This window comes from Nyctereutes procyonoides, unplaced genomic scaffold (assembly GCF_905146905.1).
Source record: "Nyctereutes procyonoides isolate TBG_1078 unplaced genomic scaffold, NYPRO_anot_genome, whole genome shotgun sequence".
NCBI classification, from domain to species: Eukaryota; Metazoa; Chordata; class Mammalia; order Carnivora; family Canidae; genus Nyctereutes; species Nyctereutes procyonoides.
Genome location: NW_026575133.1, coordinates 50,269,955 through 50,287,268, shown reverse-complemented (window position 1 = coordinate 50,287,268; position 17,314 = coordinate 50,269,955). Strand labels below are relative to the sequence as shown.

At 41.6% G+C, this 17,314-nt stretch overlaps 1 protein-coding gene across 4 annotated transcripts in view; it reads right to left on the bottom strand.

The window, feature by feature from the left end:
- Positions 1-8,904, bottom strand: part of PPP3CC (protein phosphatase 3 catalytic subunit gamma) — a 109,565-nt gene extending 100,661 nt beyond the window's left edge. For all 4 annotated transcript variants that reach the window (XM_055346397.1, XM_055346399.1, XM_055346398.1 and 1 more), the window contains exon 1: positions 8,611-8,904. In XM_055346397.1, the coding sequence (XP_055202372.1) occupies positions 8,611-8,659 (49 nt within the window). In that variant the 5' untranslated portion in view covers positions 8,660-8,904. The remainder of the gene's footprint in view (positions 1-8,610) is intronic.
- Between the last annotated feature and the right edge of the window lie 8,410 nt (positions 8,905-17,314).

Here is a 17,314-nt window from a genome sequence, read left to right as displayed (position 1 = left end):
CAAGTACACTTTGTTTTTCTACATCCTTACTTCTGCATGTTTTTCCAAACCCTATGTAGCTGAAACAACTTCTTTTTTGCTAAATAAGTTACTTCCACTTCATAGCAGGTATAACATACTTGAAAACTCATTTTTCTTCTTTTTAGCTTTCCCTAAGACACTACTGAATCCTTCGATATGATGGTAGCCTTTCCCAAGTCTACCTGTTTTGATACACTTCTTAATTGTTAATTCTTTTTCTTCCTCTCCCTAATTTTCCATTTTGAAAAACTGTAGTCCTATCAAGAGAGTAAAAGAATAGGGGTACCTGGCTGCCTCAGTAAATGGAATCTGTGACTCCTAATCTCAGGGTTGTGAGGTCAACCCCCACATTGGGTGTAGAGATTACTTATAAATAAAATCTTTTTTTTTAAAAGAAGAAAGTAAAAGAATAGTAACATGAATACCTATTTGCTCCTTATCTACATTCAAAATGGTGAACATTTTGCTACTTTTGCTTTCTCTCCCAATAAATACATAATTTTTTTCTGAACCATTTGAAAGCAAATTGCTGACATTTTAACCTAAATACTTCATCAGGTATCATCTAAGATCATTCGTCTTTAAAGCACAATACTATATCATCAGACCCAAGACACTCAACACTGATATATTATCTAATATATATTCCATATTCATATTTCCCCAGTTGTCTCCAAAATGGCCTCTACTTTATTTTCCCAATTCAGGCTTGGCACTATACTTGACAGTCATTTCTCTTTCATTTCCTTTCTCTAGAATAGTCTTTCTGCCTTTTATATTTTTCATCAGCTTGACATTTTTGAAGAGTTCAAACCAGGTGTCTTATATAAAGTCCCACAAATTGGATTTGTCTGATTATTTATTATAACCTGATCCAGGTTAAATATTTTTAGCAAGGATTATATAGGTAATTCTTGAATGAATTCTAAAATTATCTCCCAGTGTTTATTTCACTTGTTTTACTTCCATCTCTTGGGCTAACACTGTCTACACTGCACAAAACATCATGAATTGTTTGCATTCAATAAATCTAATAATGATCATGGAAAATACACATTGCCTTGGCTAGCTTATACAACATACCTGTCACCTCATCTAAAGATTATAGTTACCAAGTTGTATCCTCTTCTAATAATAAACACTCAAGAAACTAACAGATTTCTTGATAAAAATCTAGTTTGCACCAAATAAAACTGAATAGATAAAACTAAAAGTACTCTGCATGTATCTGAATAATTAAGTAGATTATAAAGATAACTAAGATATCACCAACCATGAGTTGTAACTTTTACATCTCAGTTTTGCAATTTAATATGCAGCTAAAATTTAACATTAAAACATAGTATTCTGTATTCTGTTCATGATTATACCAAAGAATGATTACCAGACACCTCTTTATTTCCATTAGTCCTGTAGCAATTAAGTAGCAGCAAAGCCCCAAAATGACTGCAAATACCAAGAATTAGCTGAATAATTTTGTATATATGTCTAGGTATGTCTAAAATTATGTTCCCCAAAATGTTTCTTTAATGAAAAGATATTTTATTTTTTTAAATAGTTTATTTATTTATTCATGAGAGAGGCAGAGACACAGGTAGAGGAAGAAGCAGACCCCCTCCAGGGAGCCCAATATAGGACTCAATCCCAGGACCCTGGGAACCACGTCCTGAGCTGAAGGCAGACACTCAACCACCGAGCCACCCAGGCATACCTGGAAAGGTATTTTATTACCAAATACCACTTAAAGGAAGATTTGTTTTTTAAAGATTATTTATTTGAGAGAGAGGGAGTGTACAAGTAGGAGGGAGGGCAGAAGGAGAGAGAAGAGAAGCAGACTCCCCACTGAGCAGAGAGCCCATTGTGCGTTGTGCAATGTGCATGCCTGAGAGCACAATCAAGCCTAAGGCAGGCGCTCAACTGCTGAGCCACCCAGGCATTAATTTTTAAATCACCTTAGGTACTGAATCTTTACCATTTTTTTTCAAATGATTCAAAAACATTTTTTACTTTTACTAAAATGTAGTATGTTAGTTTATGGGAGAAAGCTTTATTACCAAATGTCCGATATAAATAAAGCTTTAATCATAACCATTAACATACAGGTAAAAAAGAACACCTTATTCCTACCCGAAGAATTAAGTGTTTACATTAAGATATCCTTTCCAAGGTCTGAGACTTCCACTCAGAGGTATGAATCTCAAATAGCACAGATTTCCAATGTTTAAATAGTTTGGCAGCTTGGTAATTACAATGGTAAAACTAAGTATAACTTAAATAGCGTTGACAAATTCAACAGATATACACTATCTGACTTGTCTATGTCAAATATTTATATTTGAAATGTTTCTTCCAGATTGACACTGTATCAAATGATGGAAAGTATAAAGGTCCAAAATATGAATAAAAGCACTTTCAAACCATTCCATACTGATTGAAACCGTCATGGGTATTTAGGTAAAATTATAATATTTATGTTAAAATGATATGAAAACATTTTCCAAGTACAAACTTTAATATATGTGACCTATTCTCCTTTGAATTCAAAATATACTAACACATAGAAATACATGAAAAGTTTTAAGAGCACTTATTTCCGGAAGGGAGGAATAGGACACCTTTGTTTTCTTTCATTTATTTATTTATTCATTCATTCATTCATTCATTCATTCATGAGAGACACAGAAAGAGAGAGAGGCAGGCAGAGACATAGGCAGAGGGAGAAGCAGGCTCCATGCAGGGAGTCCGATGCGGAACTCGATCCCAGGACTCTGGGATCATGACCTGAGCCAAAGCCAGTCGCTTAACCACTGAGCTACACAGGTGCCCCAGGATACCTTTGTTTTCTTCCCTTTCTGCCTTTCAAATTTTATAATTAGCAGGATTAAACTTATATGTTTTTTAAGGATTTTATTTATTTATTCATGAGAGATACAGAGAGAGAGAGAGACAGAGACATAGACAGAGGGAGAAGCAGGCTCCCTGCAAGGAGCCCCAATGGCGGACTCAATCCCGAATTCCAGGATCATGCCCTGAGCCGAACGCAGACATTCAACTGCTGAGACACTCAGGCGTCCCTAAGCTTATATTTAAAAGAAAAAAAAATTTTTTTTTAAATAAAAGAAAAAATAAGAGAAAAAAATTGAGATGTCTGGCTGGCTCAGTTGGCCGAACATGCAACTCTTGATCTCAGAGTTGTGAGTTCAAGCCCTATGTTGTGTATAGAGGTTAGTTAAAAATAAAATCTGGGCAGCCCCGGTGGCCCAGCGGTTTAGCACCACCTTCAGTCTGGGGTGTGATTCTGGAGACCAGGGATGGAGTCCCACATCAGGCTCCCTGCATGGAGCCTGCTTCTACCTCTGCCTCTCTCTCTCTCTCTCTCTCTCTCTCTCTCTCTGTCATGAATAAATAAATAAAATCTTTAAAATAAATAAATAATAAATAAAAATAAGATAAAAATAAAATCTTTAGGGATCCCTGAGTGGCGCAGCGGTTTGGCACCTGCCTTTGGCCCAGGGCGCGATCCTGGAGACCTGGTATCGAATCTCACGTCGGGCTCCCGGTGCATGGAGCCTGCTTCTCCCTCTGCCTGTGTCTCTGCCTCTTTCTCTGTGTGTGTGACTATCATAAATAAATAAAAATTTAAAAAAATAAAAATAAAATCTTTAAGAATAATGAGAAAAAGAAAAAAATTATTTTTTAAAAGATATTATTTATTTATTCATGAGAGAGAGAGAGGCAGAGACATAGGCAAAGGGAGAAGCAGGCTCGATGCAAGGAGCCCGATGTGGGACTCAAACCCAGGAATCCGGGATCACGCTCTGAGCCAAAGGCAGACATTCAACTGCTGAGCCACTCAGGCATCCCAGAAAAAATTAAAAAAAAAAAAAAAAAAGAAAAAAAACTTGGGATGCCTGGGTGGCTCGGTGGTTTAGTGTCTGCCTTTGGCTCATGATCCTGGGGTCCTGGGATCAAGTCCCATATCGGGCTCCCTACAGGGAGCCTGCTTCTCCCTTTGCCTATGTCTCTGCCTCTCTCTTTGTGTCTCTCATGAATAAAAATCTTTAAAAAAATAAAAATTCAAAAAAATTTAAAAACCGGGGCACCCTGGGTGGCTCAGTGATTTAGCACCGCCTTCAGCCCAGGGCCTGACCCTGGGGACCCGGGATCGAGTCCCACGTTGGGCTCCCTCCTTCATGAAGCCTGTTTCTCCCTCTGCCTGTGTCTCTGCCTCTCTCTCTCTCTGTCTCTCATGAATAAATAAATAAAATCTTAAAAAGAAAATTCAAAAACCAAACCCTTGGTAAACACATTCTCATAATACAGAAAAAGGCAAGAGAGGATAAGAGCTGTATAAATAAATGAGGCATAGGTACCAAGGACTGAAACAGTTCAGGGTATACTTGTGAAAATAGCAATTTTGGTCCATACTATTCTTAAAATCTTTTAAGAAAGCTATAGCTACACTCTTCCAATTGGCAGGATATACAAAAATCAGTAGCCTCTGTGTGCTACAAATGACCGTACATTTTGTGAATATACAATACACTTGAATTCCAAATGAATGGAAGAAATGTATCAGCATCCTACTGAAAAGAAATCTGACTTTTTGTGAAACATCATTTGACCAACAACAATGGATTCTCCATATCTGTCATGCAATTCCTAGTGAAATTTCTTTATTGCTCAGAAAAGATTCAGCACAGGAAAATAAACCTTTAAAAAAAAAAAATCACTGTCAAAGGAAAAAATTTTCTTAAACAGGAAAAGAACTTGGAAGCCAGAAAGGAGAAAAGGAAAAGGAAAAGGAAAGGAAAAAAGAAGAAAGAAAGAGAAAGAAAGAAAGAAAGAAAGAAAGAAAGAAAGAAAGAAAGAAAGAAAGAAAGAAAGAAAGAAAGAGATCAAGCTGAAAGACCTTCACAATTCAGTCATTTGAGTTTCTGGGGGTTTTTTTCTGCTCTAGATAACAGCATTGATGCCACAGTGTATATGGACTATTCTAGAGGCACACAGAACTGTTACTTTAAAAACAAAAAAGAAACAAATGAGCACTTGTTGGTACACACTGCAGATGGCTCTCCATAAACACTTAACGAATGAGTGAAACCCTAAGAATTTTTATATTTTTAAACATAAAACAAACACCTTCGACTGCTAGGGGAGAAACCAGCTGCCAAGAAAGTACTAGACGGAAATGTATTGATCTCTTCATGCTGTTACACATGAGATTCCACCCAGATATCCTCTAAATCATATGAAGGGGAGGGGCGCCTGCCTGGATCATTCAGTAGAGCATGAGGCGTTTGATCAAGAGGACTGTAAATCTGAGCCCCATGTTGGGTGTAGAGATTACTTAAAAATAAAAAAATTAATTGTAGAACAGGTATTTTCCTGACTGGAACAGTTTTCCAACCTATGTTATAATTTCATATACTTTCTAATTCTTACTTTTTCAAGTGTTGATTTCTCAAAAAATGTTAATGAGGGGCACCTGGTTGGTTCAGTTGGTTAAGTTGATTTCAGCTCAGGTCATGCATGATCTCAAGGTTGTGAGATGGAGCACAGCGCAGTGCTCCACACTCAGCCTGGAGTCTCTACCATTCTCTCTCATTTCTCTCTGCCCCTCCCCCAAGTCATACCCCCCCAAATCAATCAATCAATCTTTTAAAAATGTTAATGATTTCTCTACTAACCACTTATGTAGAAACTGATCTATTATCAAACTATCATGTTTCATAATACAACCTGTCTTAAGCTTTTCATGTCAGTTATATCATTTGCATGGTTCTGAAGCTTGACAATGATTTTAGCAACCCTATTTTGCCAGTGAGATTATTGAAGCAAAAAAAGAGGGGGGGGGGGAGTTTAAGTAAAAAAGGAAGGTCAAAAAAAAAAAAAAGGGCAAGGTCACAAGTAAGCTCCAGATGCAGTAAAACCTAGGTTTCTTGACCATCCATCTAGTCCTTCTTCATTTTAGGAAAGTTGCTGTTTAAAGGACACTTAAAATACTAGTCATTCCCTCCCACTCTTCTTCAAGATTTGTTCAAAGAAAACAATTAAGCAGACTTTAAAGTTAACAGGAAATGACAGAACCAAAAATAACTGGGGTGTGGTCTCACCTCTGAAAAAGATTTCCAGCTGTGAATAAATGCAGACAACTCTGGCCAGACAAGATAACATCAGATCAGGATTTAGTACCCAATACAATGGGTCTTAGCTACATATACAATGACACCTTTCACTGAACAAATCTCAACTATTTCAAACTCTGCAAAACCCAGAAAAAAAAAAGCAACATAAGTCACGGAGAAGCCAAAATTGCTAAGGTCAAGTTCTTACACTACAGTTTTTATATTTAAGATAAATCCACACATTCTAAGTAATGGCTTGAAATTATTATATTTCATTTATTTAAGAGTAATCTTGTAAGTATACAACATGCAATATACTCCTAAAAAACAAAAATTATACAGCGTGTTTACTTAACTGTGAGCATGCCTAGCAGTAAGACAGCACCTGCTTTTTAACTACATTTCATTTTACTTTACTTCTATACTTCAGGGTCTGAAAGGGTTATTTTAAAATTGAAAATTTCCTTTATATCTCATGGCATCTTACGGTGGAAATTACATGCTACAATGGTGATCAGAATTTGAGATTCCTGAAGGTCTGAGGGCTGACACTAAGCTTCACTGAGATCCTATTCATTCTGACTTGACACACAATTCTGGTTTATCTGGTTTCCCTGCCTCCTTCAGCTTAGAAATAGCAGATTAAAAGGGCATATTTTGACAGATAAAGAACAGTACTGCAGGATATAAACTAAAAACAGACAAAAGCATTATTAAATAGAATAGCAGTAAGGAGTCATTTTGGTACAGGAGGAAAGTGCCAACACCCTTCTACAGCAGAATGCACCAGCCATGTTAACATCAGAGGACAGAAATTAATGTACACAACTGACCTTGATTTATCCAAAAAGGTTATGTTTAGTATATTCTTTATCTTAAGAGAAGTTTTATTATACTCTTTATGGGTTATATACTATAAAAACTGACATTAAAATGGCCAAAATTATTTAGCTGTTAAACGGCTGTCAGTCATATGAACAATTAATTCACTTAGACCCTTAATAATATCAGACAAACTGAGTAGATAAATTTCAAAAACCCCATTATATTCACTGAATATTACATAATACAGGTCATCAGTGTTTATGATCATCACTTAGGATCTTGACTTTTTAGAGGGGGGGAAAAACTTAGTTACACGCAAAAATTTAGCAGTGCAGAAGATCAACATTTATGATGATTCATGTTTTAGGGAGAAAAAAATCTAAGTCAAACACTAAAATTCTGTCTCTTCACTGAACATTCAGTAGGCTTTTCCACTTAAAACACTTTTATTTTTTCCATTTTGGTGATTAGAAGGAGAAAGGAAACTAATATTGGAGACAGGATACATTTTGATAGTTTTGCCCACTCACAGCCAACCCCTTTATCCAGAAGCCACTAAAACAGCTGGTCGAAGCATACTCCCTTCTTATAAAACCAGTGCTTTCAAAACCGGTAGTTAAGAGAGAAGAGTCTTTACCTAAAAGTGCTACCGCCGAACAAAAGAAGTGCGTAAAATAGTGGTCATGTTTAAACCAGTATCCATAGTTTAAGAGCAGAAACAGGGGGATCCCTGGGTGGCTCAGTGGTTTGGCTCCTGCCTTCAGCCCAGGGCGTGATCCTGGGATCTTGGGTCCCGGGGTCGAGTCCCAGGTCAGGCTCCCTACATGGAGCCTGCTCCTCCCTCTCTGCCTGTGTCTCTGTGTGTCTCTCATGAATAAATAAATAAAATCTTTAAAGGAAAAAAAAAAAAGCAGAAACAACTGCAGTGTAACACCCAAGTATCCGTAAGGAACAACCTAATTTTTGGTGAGACTGAACCAGAGAACGTCCTTCTCCAAGTCTCTACAGCCAAAAACTAAAAACACCATGTCAAGAGATCTGTAAATCCCTCTAAAGCATCACAAAATGGATTTAGTTGTGTCTATTTCACCAATGGTTTCTTTTCATAACAGCAGTAATTTAGGATGATCTGTAGAAAGTGGGCCAAAAGGTACTTGGTAAACCTCCTCAAAAAAAAAAAAAAAAAAAAAAAGGTGGGGGAAGGGCGAGATGACCAGGTCCTAAAGGGGAGCGGCTGAGAGAGATCTGACTTGGAGGAATCTACTACATCACCCTAGATGGCTTCACCAGTTAAAAGGCGAGAATAGAGGAATTGAAGGAAAAAAAAAAAAAAAGATGGGGTCCCGGCCCTCTGGGGTGGCGGGGGAACTCCCCATCCCACCTGCAAGTCCCACAGGACGGCGGGAGGTGGATAAGCCATCCCGGCGAGCTCCGGCCTGAGGCGGCCTGAGGTGCGAGGGAAGACGCCCCGGGCCTGCCGGCGGGGATCCCCTCCCGTCGCTCACACCCCCTCCAGGCTGTCCTCCCGGACCCACGCAGCCAGGGTCCCCGCCGCCCTCCGTCCCTCCGCCGTCGCCCTGCCGTGGGCCGTTTCCCGCGGGGGGACGACGAGGGCCCGGCCCGCCCCGCCCGGCACCTTTGATGACGCGTTCGGTGGTGGAGAGGTGGCGGTTCCTCCCGGACATGGTCCCCTCGGCCTCCTCCCGCCTCCCGGCGACCTCCGGACGAGCGCCTCCGCCTTCGAGTCCCGCGGGTGTCAGCTCTCCGGGGCCAGTCGGCCCGCCGTGCGCCGGCCGGTGCTCCTCGCGGTGGCCCAGGTACCAGAGGGCGGTGGCCGCCGCAGCCCGGCCTCGAACCCCGCGGACAGGATGCGGGCCCACTGGCCGCTCCCTCCTGAGGCGCCGGGTCGGGAGCGCGGGCGGCTGAGGGAGGCGACCCGGCCCACGTGCGCGTGCGCGCGCTCCCGCACCCGCTCTCCCAACTTCCCGGCGGCCCGCGCGCGCGCGCCGCCGCCGCCGCCGCCGCCGCCGCCGCCGCGGCTCCGAGGCCCAGGGCGAGGCGCCGGCCGCGCGGGCCCGCAGCACCTGCCCCCCGCGTCCCCGGGCCCCGCACGGAAAGCCCGGGCGACGCAGCGGCCATCTTGTGACCCGGTCGCAGCCCCTTGGGCCGCGAGCCTTCCCCTGGGGCCACCCTGCCGGGAGCCCTCGCCTTGCCCGACCTCCCCGACCTTCCTCAGCGGGGGCCTCCCTCCTTTCCTCCCGGCCCTCCTCGGGCTCTGTCTCCAGGCGCCGCGGTCAGCCCGGCCACGCTCCTTACCTCGGTTTCTTTCTCCTCTTTGCCTTCTCCAGGCCCGCGGAAGCCCCGATCTCAGTGTTCGCGGGGGTGCGGTGCAGTTAGTACAGGAGGAAGCCCGTTGGTGCCCCTGCTAGTTCCAGCCCAGTACTTGGGGAGCCTTCGATTCCAAGCGGCGCGAGACCCCGCTGGGCCCCGGGGCCTCCCCACCTGCTTTCCTGGTCTCAGAGAAGGGAGCCGCTGGCCTGGACCTCTGATGTGCAGGGAACTGACCTTATAAGCCCTGCGTGTCACCTCCTTTGCTAGAAGCGTCCCCCTCCTTTTACCCCCTTGATGCAATGACAGCAATGACAGCACCTGCTGGCCCCGCTCATGCACTGGGGAACACGATGGGCAAGACTAGAGAGTCTTAACGATCTAGCTTGTCTCTGGGTTAAAAACTGACCTCTCGGGACGCCTGGGTGGCTCAGCGGTTGAGCGTCTGCCTTTGGCCCAGGGCGCGATCCTGGAGTCTCAGGATCGAGTCCCATGTCCGGCTCCCTGCATGGAGCCTGCTTCTCCCTCTGCCTGTGTCTCTGCCTCTCTCTCTCTCTCTCTCTCTCTCTCTCTCTCTGTGCCTCTCATGAATAAATAAACAAAATCTTTAAAAAAACAAAACAGGGATCCCTGGGTGGCGCAGCTGTTTGGTGCCTGCCTTTGGCCTGGGGCGTGATCCTGGAGACCCGGGATCGAATCCCATGTTGGGCTCCTGGTGCATGGAGCCTGCTTCTCCCTCTGCCTGTGTCTCTGCCTCTCTCTCTCTCTCTCTCTCTCTCTCTGTGACTATCATAAATAAATAAAAAATTTAAAAAAAATTTTTTTAAATAAAAAAACAAAAACAAAACAAAGCCGACCTCTTCTTTCCTTCTATTGTGAGCCTAGAACAGAAACTGTCTTACTGTGACTGTCTTCCCTCCCCGAATATAGTGCCTAGCAAAGTCAAAAGTATTTTGAGTTTTAGCAATGATAATGTAATAGTGAAACTGAGACCCAAGGAAAACAGGCAATCCAGTCTTAACAGTTACTGTGGGGGCAGTAAGTCCTATGTGGTTACACACATTTAAATTAAATAGAATTAGAAATTTGAATATTCAGTTCCTCAAGTGCACTAGCCACATTTCAAGTGCTCAGTAACTACTCGGGGCTGGTGGCTACAGTATTGGACATGGTAGCATAGGACATTTCCATCATAGCAGAAAGTTCTTTTGGACAGTTCCTAGCTAAGAGATCTGAAGGGTTAAAGCCTCTATCTCCACTAATATAGTAGATTTATGTATTGGGAGGAGATCTGGGGATGGATATATATATATATATATATATATATATATATATATATATATTGCAGTCATTCCCTGAATTATGCCTTGGAATTTTGACCTAAAGCCATTCATGGCAACCCCAACAAGGCAGGAACACTTTGAAAGCTGGATTTAATTTGGTTCTGTTTTCTTGGGTCTTGACATCAGGCTTCTACCCAAGAGAGTTGTTCAGATATCCTGAGGAAGTTCTTCATTTAAGAAGTAACGAGAACTCCACACTTCTATCAAACAGAGCAAACCGCTAAAGGTCAAAAATAAATTGGTTCCTGCAGCATGGTAGATGCTAAAATTCATCTGGAAGAACATAAACAGGATAACTAAAAACAAAAATGTCAAACATTGCAAACCAATGTGAAGAGATGGATTTTTCAATAATAATGATAATAGTAATAGTGGAGGGACACCTGGGTGGCTCAGTGGTTGAGCATCTGCCTTTGGCTCAGGTCATGATCCCGGAGTCCTGGGATCGAGTCCTGCATCGGGTTCCCTGCAGGGAGCCTGCTTCTCCCTCTGCCCGTGTCTCTGTCTCTCTCTGTCTCTCATGAATAAATAAAATCTTTAAAAAAATAGTAGTGGAAAAATTACCATTTGGATCTCAAGTTGGAGCCACTCCATAATATCAAAATATTTTATTTTTTACTTTTTAAAAAAGGTTTTATTTTTAAGTAATCTCTACACCCAATGTGGGGCTCAAACTCACAACCCTGAGATCAAGAGGTGCGTGCTCTACTGACTGAGCCAGCCAGGCACCTCAAGGATTTTTATTTTACTAATTTATTTTTTTAAGATTTTATTTGTAAGCAATCTCTGTAACATTAAAGTGAACCTTGTTAAAAAAATAAAAATAAATAAAGTGAACCTTGTTTAAAAAGTTACATATAAAAAAATAAAAGGAAAAACTATCTAGGGCAGCCTCGTTGGCTCAGCAGTTTAGCACCAGCTTCAGCCCGAGGCTGATCCTGGAGTCCCAGGATCGAGTCCCACAACGGGCTCCCTGCATGGAGCCTGCTTCTCCCTCTGCCTGTGTCTCTGCCTCTCTCCATGTGTCTCTCATGAATAAGTAGATAAATGTTATTATAAAAAAAAAAAAAGAAAAACTATCTAGAAGAAAATAAAGTTATCTTGGTTAACTTGGTTAATTGTGGTAACTCCAGGGATCCCTGGGTGGCTCAGCGGTTTAGCGCCTGCCTTTGGCCCAGGGTGTGATCCTGGAGACCCAGGATCGAGTCCCACGTTGGGCTCCTGGCATGGAGCCTGCTTCTCCCTCTTCCTGTGTCTCTGCCTCTCTCTCTCTCATAAATAAATAAATCTTTAAAAAAAAATTGTGGTAACTCCAGAGCTAATAATACATGCCAACAGATGCTGATGCTCCCTTCCCCCACTTACCAGATCAAACACAACTTAGTTAATTCAGATAAGGGCTTTCAAGGCTCAAAGGTAATGAAAGGGGAGCACCTGGGTGGCTCAGTCAGTTAAGCATCTGACTCTTGAATTTGGCTTAGGTGATGATCTCATTTGTGGGATGGAGACCCACCTCAGTCTCTCTGCTTAGCAGAGTCGGCTTCTCTCCCTCTCTCTCTGCCCCTCCCCATGTGTCTCTATCTCTCTCAAAAATCAATCAATCAGGGATCCCTGGGTGGCACAGCGGTTTGGCGCCTGCCTTTGGCCCAGGGCGCGATCCTGGAGACCCGGGATCGAATCCCACGTCGGGCTCCCGGTGCATGGAGCCTGCTTCTCCCTCTGCCTGTGTCTCTGCCTCTCTCTCTCTCTCTCTCTCTCTCTCTCTCTCTCTCTCTCTCTCTCTCTCTGTGACTATCATAAATAAATAAAAATTAAAAAAAAATCAATCAATCAATCTTACTGCCCCCCCCCCCAAAGAAGTAATGAAAGGAATCACAAAAGAATATTGTGATTGACTACTTGAAAAAGATAAACACAATCAAAAAGCACAAAACCAGGAAGATATTTGCATCTCCTAAGTCAGGATAAAGAACTTCCACTATTCAAAAGAGATCTACAATACAAGTATGGGGAAGGCCATGAACAATGAATTCATAAAAGAGTAAAAGATAAGGCACTAAACATTACAAAATGTTCAACTTTGGGCAGCTCGGTGGCTCAGGGGTTTAGTGCCGCCTTCAGCCCAGGGTGTGGTCCTGGAGATCCAGAATCAAGTCCGGCGTTGGGCTCCCTGCATGGAGCCTGCTTCTCTCTCTGCCTATGTCTCTGTGTCTGTCTATCTCTCTCTCTCTGTGTGTGTGTCTCTCATGAATAAATAAATAAAATCTGTTTTAAAAAATGCCAGTTTTCACATAACAAATTAGAAAACTTTTTTATTTTTATTTTTTTTTTTAAGATTTTTATTTATCCACTAGAGACATAGAAAGAGAGGCAGAGACATAGGCAAAGGGAGAAGCAGGCTCCATGCAGAAAGCCGGATGTGGGACCCAAACCCAGGACCAGGAGCATGACCTGAGCCAAAGGCAGATGCTCAACCACTGAGCCACCCAGGTGCCCGGAAAACATTTTTTTTTTTTAAAGAGTTTTCTTTTTTTTTTTTAATTTTTTTATTTTTTATTTTATGATAGTCACACACAGAGAGAGAGAGAGAGAGAGAGAGAGGCAGAGACACAGGCAGAGGGAGAAGCAGGCTCCATGCACCGGGAGCCCGACATGGGATTCGATCCCGGGTCTCCAGGATCGCGCCCTGGGCCAAAGGCAGGCGCCAAACCGCTGCACCACCCAGGGATCCCCCGGAAAACATTTTTAAAAGGTGACACTTCACAGAGCATGCAACTCTTGATCTTGGAGTCATGAGTTCCAGCCCCATGTTGGGTGTAGAGATTACTTAAAAAAAAAAAAAAATGACACTGTTGGTAGAATTACAAATTAGCACAATTTCTCTGGAAAGGGATTTGTCAGTATCAGTCAAAGAAGAGCTTGGATATGGCTGATGAAAAGATTCTCTGGAGGCAACTGGGTGGCTCAGTGGCTAAACATTTGCCTCTGGCTCAGGTTGTGATCCTAGGGTCCTGGAATTGAGTCCAGCATTGGGTTCCCGACAGGAACCCTGCTTCTCCATTTGCCTATGTCTCTCTCTCTCTCTCTCTCTCTCTCTCTCTCTCTCTGCGTATCTCATGAATAAATAAATAAAATCTTAAAAAAAAAAAAAGGATTCTCTATCATTAGCCATCAAGGAAATGCAAGATAAACCATGCTGAGATACCACTTCATTAGGCTGAATAGTACTAAAGATTCTCAGCACTAGGATACTTGGCTGGCTCAGCAGAGTATGTAACTTTTGAACTCAGGATCATGAGTTCGAGCCCCTTAAAAATAAACAGGCAAACAAATAAATAAAATTCAATGTGGAACACCTGGGTGGCTTAGTGGTTGAGTGTCTGACTTCGGCTCAGAGCATGATCCCGGGTCTGGGGATTGAGTGGTGCATCGGACTCCTTGAGAGGAGCCCGCTTCTCCCTGTGCCTATGTCTTTGCTTCTCTTTCTGTGTCTCTCATGAATAAATAAATAAAATCTTTTAAAAATAAAATAAAATGCAATGGTTACAAAAAAAAAAAAAGATTATACCAAGTGTTGGCAAGAGTGGGAGCAACTGCAACTCTATTATGTTACTGGTGGGAGGGTAAAATGCTAAAACAACTTTGGAAAACAGTTTGGTAGTTTCTTATAAAGTTAAATATACACCTACTCTATGACCCAGTAATTATACTCTTAGGTATTTTACCTGACAGCAATAGGTTTCCAAACAATGAAATGCTACTTAGCTAATAAAAGAGGAATAATTACTGATACATGCAACAATATGGATGAATCCCAAAAACATTGTGGTGAACAAAAGAAGCAAAATACAAAATAGTACATACTATATGATTTCATTTGCATAGGTGATGACTACATGAAATATGATATTGGATGGAACATTGTGCTTTATGAAAAATCAATATTTATTTGTTTGTTTGTTTATTCAAGTAATCTCTACATCCAATACGGGGCTCAAACTCACAACCCTGAGATCTAGAGCTGCATGAGCAACTGCTGACTCAACCAGCCAGGTGCCCCAAAAAACAAACATATTTTAGGTTACTAAGATACTTGGTATCATGAGAAAAGCCTCAGGAAATAATGAAAAGTGAAAAAGCTAGAATATAATAACGCACAGTATGGACCCCATTTGTTAACAAACAAGCAAATGTGTGCATAAAAAGGTTAGAAGGAGATATCAATATATTTGTACATTCGTACATTCAATAAACATTAATCAGATGCCCACTATGCCAGGTACTGTGCTAGGTGGTAGGATGAACTAAAATTGACACAATTCTTTTTTTTTTTTTTTAAGATTTATTTATTTATTTATTCAGAGAGAGCGAAAGAGAGGCAGAGACACAGGCAGAGAGAGAAGCAGGCTCCATGCAGGGACTCGATTCTGGGTCTCCAGGATCACACCCCGGGCTGCAGGCGGCGCTAAACCGCTGCGCTACCCGGGCTGCCCAAATTGACACAATTCAATCAAACCCCCAACATTGTCTGATTCAGAAAAGAATGTTAATAGCTATCTCTGGGTGGCTAAGAATGACTTACGTGAAACAAATGAACAGTAATTTCTGTGGTTTACAAATTTTCCCTGGTGAGAATGTTTTACTTTATAACTAGGTGAACATAAAGAAAAGTGCACTTTTCTTTCAAAGATCGATTGTCCAGGCCTATTTCCAGTAGTGTTACATATTCATTTGGGGGTACTTTCTGACTTCTCTGATCAAAACAACTCAATGAGGGTACCTTGGTGGCTCAGTCGGTTGGGTGTCTGCCTTCAGCTAGGTCAGGATCCTGGGATCCAGTCCCACGTGGGGCTTCTTGCTCAGAGGGGAGTCTATTTCTCCATCTCTCTCTGCACCTTCCCCTGCTCATGCTCTCTCTCTCAAATAAATTAATTTTTTAAATTCATGATAATATGAAAAGAACACTCTAATTAAGCTCCTTCCCAATTTTAGATAAGTGAGGCTTAACTTTATTGATAGTAGTGATGCTTTTAGTCATAACCTTAACAGTCCCCAGCAACAATTAGATGTTTTATTTCATTCAGCTTATACATCATCCACCTGGCCAGCTGTGGTATTTTAATCTACAGGAGCTGTGGTGAATCTGATTCTCTTTCTTTTCACTTTCTGCCTTGGTCAGGATTAACTAAATATTTGGAATCACCAAGATTGATGGGTAATTGGCATTTCTACTCATCTTTTCAAAGCTAGGTTTCCATCTTACAGAGCTTGGGAGATTTGGTATATTTCCTTGTGAAACTCCCTAAGCACTTCATAAACCTTAATTAACGAGCAGCTCTTCAGAGAAATAATTACAAAGCTTTAACAATACACAGGGAATTCTAGTTTCCATTGTTGTATAAAAGTAACCCAGTTTCAGTTTCTATTTGTATGAAGCCATTAAACTTCTGGGTTAAATGCAGGTTAAGAGAACTATATAATGTTTTTTAAACTAAAATAAAATGAGTGTTTCTAAAATAGCTACATAGAAAGGGTATCTTATAGTATATAATTCCTTTTTTTTTAAGATTCTATTTATTTATTCATGAGAGACACAGAGAGAGAGAGGCAGAGACACAGGCAGAGGGAAAAGCAGGCTCCATGCAGGGAGCCTGATGTGGGACTCCATCCTGGGACTCCAGGATCATGCCCCGGGCCAAAGGGGCAGGCCTAAACCGCTGAGCCACCCAGGGATCCCCTAGTATATAATTCCTAATTTTATATGAAAATCCCTACATAGGGGCACTTGGGGGGCTCAGAGATTGGGTGTCTGCCTTTGGCACAGGGTGTGATCCCGGGTCCTGGGATTGAATTCAGCATCAGGCTCCCTACAGAGAGCCTGCTTCTCCCTCTGCCTATGTCTCTGCCTCTCTCTGTCATGAATAAACAAATAAAATATTTTTTTAAAAAAAGAAAGAAAAGCACTACATAATTTTTTAAAAGTAATCTCTACACCCGACATGGGGCTCAATTTGAAATCAAGAGTCCCATGCTCCATGAACTGATCCAGCCAGGTACCCCAATTAGTAATACATATTGTATGGACATCATATAAGGTATTATATTTAATTAATATCTTCCTATAAGTACATTTTAATTTTGTTTAAATTACCTTGATTGAATTTTGATTGGATTATCTTGGCATAGACCTTCCACAGTCTTGAGGTCTAAAACAATTAATGAATCCAAATTAAGAACACAGCCTAAAGCAACATCCTACTAATTATAAGAGCCCGATATGAAATTAGGAATCTCTTCAGACACTTGTAAGGAAAAAAATCCTCATGAAAGTCCTGCTGACTGGTAAATATGTATTTACAGGTTGATATTCAGGCTATTTTGGGGGCAGTGTGTAAACCTCTTAGTGTGTTATCCCTTGTTCTTCCTGGGAGACCCCCATACTGTGAGAACCATGATATGACAAGGAGCCCCAAAACTGCCATCATCCCCTATTACTTTTGTTTGCATCATTCCAAAGCAGGAAATAACGGTGGCAGTCATTACTGGTTACATAATATAATCATCTAGAAGAATAGAATTTAATACCTCTTCCACACCTGAGCCCCAGCATTCCACAGGTACGATGCCAAGGTAAGTGGCACTGGCATTCAGCAAGTTGCTTGGACCAAA